At 40.3% G+C, this 7723-nt stretch overlaps 1 protein-coding gene across 1 annotated transcript; it reads right to left on the bottom strand.

The window, feature by feature from the left end:
- Positions 1 to 4970: 4970 nt before the first annotated feature.
- On the bottom strand, positions 4971 to 6957 carry LOC133854761 (pentatricopeptide repeat-containing protein At1g77360, mitochondrial-like). Its single transcript, XM_062291031.1, has one exon. The coding sequence runs from the start codon at positions 6713 to 6715 to the stop codon at positions 5204 to 5206; it is 1512 nt and encodes a 503-aa protein (XP_062147015.1). The 5' UTR covers positions 6716 to 6957; the 3' UTR covers positions 4971 to 5203.
- Between the last annotated feature and the right edge of the window lie 766 nt (positions 6958 to 7723).

The following is a 7723-nucleotide window of genomic DNA, read 5'->3' as shown; positions in this document are numbered from 1 at the left end:
AAGTCCAAGAGTATTTGGTTACCCGCTTGACAATGACGTCGATTTCAAGCAATGAGGGTGGTTTGTCACAACCATGACATGGCTGCATTGGTGGCAGCAAGTGAGATGCCTTGCACTCTTGCTGACTACCAAGTCCAAGCATGAGGAAAGCATGCTTTGGGCTAAATTCGTAGGCTTGACAGAGTTGGTTAGTGTTGGCCCAAGCATTGTCAAGGTACTTGGCCCAGTATGCATGGTTGCTATGTGGGTTGCGGCTTGGCCCAGGCTCTTGGTCCATTTGCTGTTGGTTGATCCCCTTGGTTGCTGCAGACAGTTGCCATGTGGTGGCACTGCCTGCCCTTGTATGAGTATTAATGATGAGCTTTATGCTGGTTTGGCAAATTCAAATATGTTGTGGCTTGTGGCAGTAGCCCAAGCATATAGGCTGGGCGAAATTGAAAAGGTGCTAGCTTGTGGCAGAATCCTAAGCACGTGGTTGGCTGATTTCAAATATGCTTGGCCCTTATGATGGACTGGATGGCTGGGGGAAGCAAAGGAAGCTGTTGGTGCATTTCAAATGGGCACAACTGCTTGGGGTATGCAAAACCCGCAATCCTCGCCCCGCCCGCAGCACCCGCCCCACCCCGCCCCGCAGAGGACCGGGTTTTCAGGTTTTTTTGCGGGTTAGGGTCTTAATTTGAGAAATTTATGCGGGGCGGGGCGGGTTGCGGGTTTAGCCTTTTAAAAAATGCGGGTCCCCGCCCCGCACCGCACAAAGGAGGAAAAAAAAAATCATGTTTCTTAGAATTTTATCTATAATTAATAGGGTTTTTAGTTTAGTTTACAAAGCTAATTCCATGGAAAATGTTCTTGTATGGAAATAAGAACGATTGAAAGATATGTGTCAACATGTCAAATGACTAAATTTAAGGAGCTTTGAAATTATAATTTTTTTCTTTAATGAAATAGAGTTGATTTTCTAAAAATTTGACTTTGCATTCATAAAATTATGTGAAAAATTAATATAAATTTAATTTTTTTATTAAAAAACCCAGTATATTTTTGAATTTTTATAAAATAAAATCAAAATTACATAAATGCCACTCAAAATACCCGCCCCACCCCGCGCGAACCCACCCCGCACGGTTAGTCTTTATTAAGTGCGATTTGTGGGTTGGAAATTTCCAACCCGCAAAGGTGTGGGGCGGGGCCAAAAAAGGCAGAAACCCGCATCGACCCGCCCCATGCACACCCCTAACAACTGCTGAGGATATGTGGCATGGCTGCTGGGATTGGTTGCTTGTAGGCTGACACTGTAGCTGCAGTGGTAGGTTACAGAAGATATGATGCTGCAACAGAGTGTGAGCAAATGCCAGGTGGCTGCCCACACTGTCAGGGCTGAAGAATAGATGCTTGGCTATAAAAGGAGTTGCTGGGTGCTCCAGAGGAAAGTAGAGAGAGTCTTGTGTATTGAGCTGCTGGTGAGGAAACACTGAGTGCTGAGAGTAGTATTCTGTGTGTTCCTTTTGTAGGCCTTGTTGGCTGAGTTAGACTTGTGTGCCATTATGTTGTAAAGGCCCTTATCCTTTCTGTGTACATTCATTGTTATAGATAATGTAAAGGGTTAGGAGGTGTTGCTCCCATAAAAGTATTGTGATTTGTGTTGTGATTGCCTTGTTAAATAACCTTGGCGGGGTGTTGTTTGGCTGCTTAAGCACTACTTCGTGCTTTGTATAAGGCCATCACGTGAATGGATTGAGCTTGTTCCAAAGCGAAAAATTAAGCCGATGACATGAATTTACAAAGGAACGATAAGGGCCCTCACAACACAATGGCACCTAAGTCTAACTCAGCCAACAATGCCTACAAAAGGAACACAGAGAATACAACTCTCAACACTCAGTGTTTCCTCACCAACAGCTCAATACACAAGACTCTCTGCTTCCCTTTGGAGCACCTAGCAACTCCTTTTATAGTCAAGCATCCAGTCTTCAGCCCTGGCAGTGTGGGCAACCACCTGGCATTTGCCCACACTCTATTGTAGCATCATATCTCCTGCAACCTACCACTGGAGCTACAGTGTCAGCCTACAAGCAACCAGCCCCAGACTTCGAAAACATGTTGCTAAAATCTGAGAGTTTTGTGGAAAGGTTGAAACACTAGTGAAACTCTTATCATTTTCAAAGTTCTCCGAGTTTTATTTCTACGTGCAAACTTAAGGCATTGAAAGCAGACAGAAGGCGGAACAAGGAGATGTTTGGCAATATAGAGAGGCAAAATAAGATTCTTTGGGAAGAACTTTGAGGTCTTGATTTGACTGAAGAAGGGAAAGCTTTACGTGTTAAGGAGAAAGTGAGAAAGGCAAAAATGTTAAGTGATTTGGAGAGTTTCACTCTCTTGGAGGAGGTGAGTTGGTGGCAAAAATTTAAGGCCTTGTGGTCAAGGGAGAGTGATAACTGCGAGAAATTTTTTAACTGCATGGCCAACTCTAATAGAAGATTTAATTCCATTGAATCTCTGTTAGTTGATGGATCAACTTCCACTTACCAGGTTGACATTAGTGAGCATACTGTACAATTCTATGACAAATTTACACCGAGCAATTAAGTTGGATAGCCTCTCTTTTGACTCTTTTAGCAAGGTCGATGCCAATTGGGTGGAAAGATTGTTTGAGGAATGGGAGGTTTTGGAGGTTGTGAGAGCTATAAATGGTGATAAAGCCCGGGCCCCTGACGGCTTCTCTATGGCTTTCTTCCAAGCTTACTGGAATGTTTTAAAAGAATATATTATGAAGGTTTTTTATGACTTCCATGCTTGAGTCAAGTTTGAAAAGAGCCTTAATGATACTTTCATTGCTCTTATTATGAAGATTTCAAGGGCTGTTAATGATGCTTCGCAAACTGGATTCAAAACAAGCTTTTGATCATGTCAATTGGGATCTTTTGTTATATATGTTGAGGAGAAGCGGTTTTAGGAGAAAATGGTGTTCATGGGTAGCTCATTGTATCTCTTCGATGCACTATTTTGTTGAATGACACTCCCACGAGATTTTTTTAGTAGCTCTCATGGCTTAAGATAAGGGGACCTGTTGTCTTCATTGTTGTTTGTCATTGTGATTGAGACTTCGGGCAAGATGATTGCTACAACTGTGAGAGTAAGTTTGCTATCTAGCTTTTCTGTGGAGTGTGAGAATGTAGGTTGGATTGATATTTCTCACCTTCTATTTGCGGATGACACTATAAATTTTTATGGGGCAAACCCTATTCACCTTTGTAATTTGCGTCGTTTGTTCCTTTGTTTTGAGTCTGTTTCGGGCTTGAAGATCAATTTGGCCAAATTAGAGTAGGTTTCTATTGGTAATGTCAATAATGTACACGGTTTGGCAAGGATTATGGGATGCAAAGTCTCTTCTTTGACTATGAATTACCTAGGCTTTCCGTTGGGTACTTTTAAAGCCAAATCTATTTGAAGTGGTGTTGTCGAAAATATTGAGTGTCGACTAACTGGTTGAAAGCATCTGTATTTGTCTAAAAGGGGTAGGATGACCTTGATTAAGAGAACTTTGTCTAATTCCCTCTCCCAACTATTGTTGCCAATCGTATCGAGAATTTGCAGCAGGATTTCTTGTTGGGAGGTATGAAAGATGAGGTTAAATTTCACTTGATTAGCTAGTCCAAAGTGTGTTCGCCGCTCTCTGAGGAGGGTCTGGGGATTCGAAATACGCTCTTGTTCAACTGTGCCCTTTTAGAGAAATGGTTATGGCCTTATACTTATGAGAAAGAGGCGCTTTGAAGATTAATAGTAGATGATAAATATGGTAGTAAGTGGGGTGGATGGTGCTCCAATGGAGTCAATGGGTCTTATGGGGTGAGTCTTTGAAAATTCATCAAGAAATGTTGGGAGGTGTTTTCAAGACACTAGTTTTGTGGTGGGTGACGACTTCGAAGTTAGTTTTTGACATGATGTGTGGTGTGGGAATCACCCCCTTAAGGAAACATTTTCGGAGTTGTTTAGCATTCCCTCCTCTAGCAATGCTTTAGTGGTTGATCACCCTCTAAAGCATATAGGAGTTGTTCATGAGCCGGATGAGAAACTATAAAATTGAATATTGGGTAAAGCAGGAATCAATAGTCAGGAAAGCTTGATCCATCCATAGTCTACAAATCAAATCCCATATTGTGAAGGTATATGGAAAATGATTCCACTATGCTAGTTGTGGTGTATTTGAAAAAAAAGAAAGAAATGAAATGACCGAAATTTTGAAGACAGTGAAACGACAGTGGCGGAGTTGAAAGCCTTCTTTTTCTATACCCTTTTCCAATAGATGTTTGCCTATGATTGTTTTCATATTTCTAGTTTCATGACTTTCTTGATTTCTTTTCCTTTTCTGGCTCGATGCTTCCCTTGTATATTTCTTGTGTACTTAGGTGCGTCCTTTGGTTTTTAATGAATTTCACTATTTATAAGGAAAAAAAAAAAAATTGAGTTGAACTAAACATCATTGTATTGATACAAATTCTGGACCATCGGAGAATGTAAAATGGATAATAACCAGTAAACACGAGTGAAAAGAGAATAAATTGAGCTCACAATAAACTAAAGCAGTGGCACTTTAAAAAGAGCCATTACTCTTCTCACTTCTACCACCCAAGGGCATCATCCCAAAATAATGATCAAGAAACAAAAATAGTAAACCTACTGAAGAAAGTTTTGGCTAGATGGATCTTGAGCAACTTGCAAAAGAGGAAGGGACCAAAAAATTATAAATAAAAGAACCGCATTGCTCTTTCCACAATAAAGATAGTTAAACAATTATGCAAATAATTAAAATTACTTCAAAGGGGGGTTAAAAAAACACCAACTTTGCATACTAGAAGAATGCCAACAAGAAACCTCAAGAACCCAGCAACACCCCATGAACATTATGCACAAAAATTATAGGGATATCAGTGTTGTTGGCATATTTAAATTGTTTATTCACAGACATGCAATAAAAGCTCCAGAAGTTAAAGGAATCAACCGCATCTCACAAACTTCCAATTTAACTGTACAAACACAAACAAGGGAGCAGTCTAATTGTTCATTAAAGACAGAACAAGAAAATCAAGGGAAAACAAAAAGGCTTCATTAAAGGAGTGCCAGTTAGTGAAACATTCCTCCAAAAGCAAAATAAACATATTAAAGTTTATATACCAGATCAAAAAAGAAGTTTACAGCATGAACTCTAGCGAGCTTTCCACCTCCTTGAAAGACTATCAAACTTATCCCTTGCAGCTCTACCCTCCTTATAGAAAGCATTCTTCAAGTTTTCCATTGTCGAGTCATATATTCTGACTCTTCTATCAAGCATATCATTGGCAAAACTCCCCAACTCCGACAACCTACCTAACTTACAAAGACCAAGGAGCAAAGCATTTGCGCTCTTATCAAGAGGCTTAATACTGTTCTCAATCATGTAGTTCCAAATCTCAATGGCTGTTTCGGGGTCATAGCCTTCAAACAACATTGCAATGGCCATTGCGCAATTGGAATGCGTAGGTGGCCATTCATTCTTAATCATCTCAACAAAGAACTTACTCACTTCATGGACCTTCTTGTTTTTAATCAAACATTGAAATATCATGTTATAAGTTAAAGAATCAGGAAAAACACCATTAAAGACCATCTCATCCAGGAGACGAAATGCATTATCGATATCATCGTTGTTGCAGAGTAAGCCAATCATGGAATTATACATTATCAAGTTAGGCACCAATCCACTGCCCACCATAATATCCCACAATGGGATTGCTTGGCGCGAATCGCCTTGATCAATAAGAATATCAAGAGCATTTGAAAATAATTTCAAACCTGGTTGGCAGTTGTTTCCCTTCATAACTTGAAGAAACTTGATGGCCTCATCGACCGCTGCCCCACGTAAAAGCGTCATCAAGAATGAATCATAAGCTCCCATATACTTCGGGCTCCAACCGACACCGTCCACCATCTCGCGAAACATACGTATGGCTTGCGACATATTGCCTTCCTTCTCCAATCCTCCCAACAAAATGGTGAACGTGTCCACATCTGGTGGGATCTTCGTTTTGATCCTTTCGACGAACTCCAAGGCCTTCACCGTTTGATTCTCCTCACGGCAAAACGCGCTCAACAGCGAATTCACCGCAACAACATCTTGTTGAATTCCGTACCTATCCATCACATCAAAGCTCATGACCGCCTCGTTAGACCTCCGGACCGTGCAATAACTCCCGAAGACCGACGCGAACGTGGCCGTCGAGAGCACTCCTTCCTGCTTCATCGACCGCACTGCATCCCACATCGCCTCGAAGAGCTGATTCTTGCCAAGCAAATCGACCATTAGATTCCAAGCATCAGCCGAGTGCTTCTGGGCCTGCATAGCCCACCGGAAGAACTTCAGAGCAGAGGAGGGGTAATGATAGGAAAATCTGAGGACTTCTTCGACAATTTCAGGGGAGGGAGAGATGCCCGTAGAAGAGAGTGCAGATTCGATGTCGTGGGGAGAGGCACGGGTGAGGATTTCGCAGATGGTACGGGCTGTTGGGGAAATATCCGGTGCGTCCAGGTGGGATGGGAATTGGTGGACCTTAAGAAGTGGTTTCAGGGGTGGGGTTGCTTTTCTTGGGGTTGACGAAGAGGATGAGAGATTTTGAATTTGAGAAGGGTGGTTGTCTATGGCGGTGGAGGAGGTACTGGGGTTTACAGCCATGGCCTCCATTTTTGTACTAAAGGAGGAGACGGTGAAACCCTAGAATCAAATTTTGAAATTTTTCGTTACGGAGTAAAAGTAATCAAAATACATGGAGCCAAGAGAGAGAAACCTTGGAGGTCGTCGACCCGAGCTGACTGAGATTTTCCGGAGGGTGAAAACATAATGATGTGGAAGAGTGGAAGACAGGAGGAACCTGGATATTGCTGCCAGTGCCCGACAGAATAATCTGCAAGAACGGACCTGAAACGGTTTGGCCCATTTTAGATGGTGGGTATTCCGACCATGAATTTACCTACCACACATAAAAAGCCCACGATCTCTTTCTTGTCCTCACAAAATTGATGTACCTCTTAAAATTACTATTAAATTTATAATAAATTATTATTAAATTTTGATCAAATAGTATTTTAAAAGCCACATCAATTTTAGGGGACAAAAGGGAGACATAAATGTGATATGTAACATTACTCAAAAGGCCAAAAATAAATAAATAAATAAATTTTTTGAGACATGATATGCATACATTTTTGTACATTTTATATATGTTTTTTAAATTAACTATTTGATCTGTATGTAGGTCCTACGAATTCAATGGTTTATTTAAAAAATAGATGTATAGAATATGTATAAAAGACGTAAAAATATTATTTATCGAATTTTTTATCTAGTGACAACGCACGTCGAACTTTTGAAACATGATACACATACATCTTTTATACATCTCTTTTTTAAATTAATCATTTAATTTGTAAAACTCACATGTAGGTCCTAAAGATTCAATGATTTAATTTAAAAAAGAGATGTAAAAAAGCCCAACAAAAAAAAAAAAAAACAATTTAAATTTTTTAGACATGATAGTAGGGGTGTAAACAAGGCCAACCACTTTTTTTACCAGTTATTTCCCAACCCTATTAGAGTAGAAATCATTTTTAAAAAATATTTAAATCAGTTATAACCAGTAACCAGGTGTGTGTGTGTGTGTGTGTCTATATATATATTTAAAAAATTAAAATA

The sequence above is a fragment of the Alnus glutinosa genome, chromosome 13, assembly GCF_958979055.1.
Source record: "Alnus glutinosa chromosome 13, dhAlnGlut1.1, whole genome shotgun sequence".
Lineage (NCBI taxonomy): Eukaryota > Viridiplantae > Streptophyta > Magnoliopsida > Fagales > Betulaceae > Alnus > Alnus glutinosa.
Note: the sequence above shows the minus strand (reverse complement) of the source record. Positions and strands in the feature narration are given on the sequence as shown.

Excerpts from the sequence above, each read along its gene's own strand:
- LOC133854761 (XM_062291031.1), bottom strand. The coding sequence starts at position 6,715 with ATGGAGGCCATGGCTGTAAACCCCAGTACCTCCTCCACCGCCATAGAC.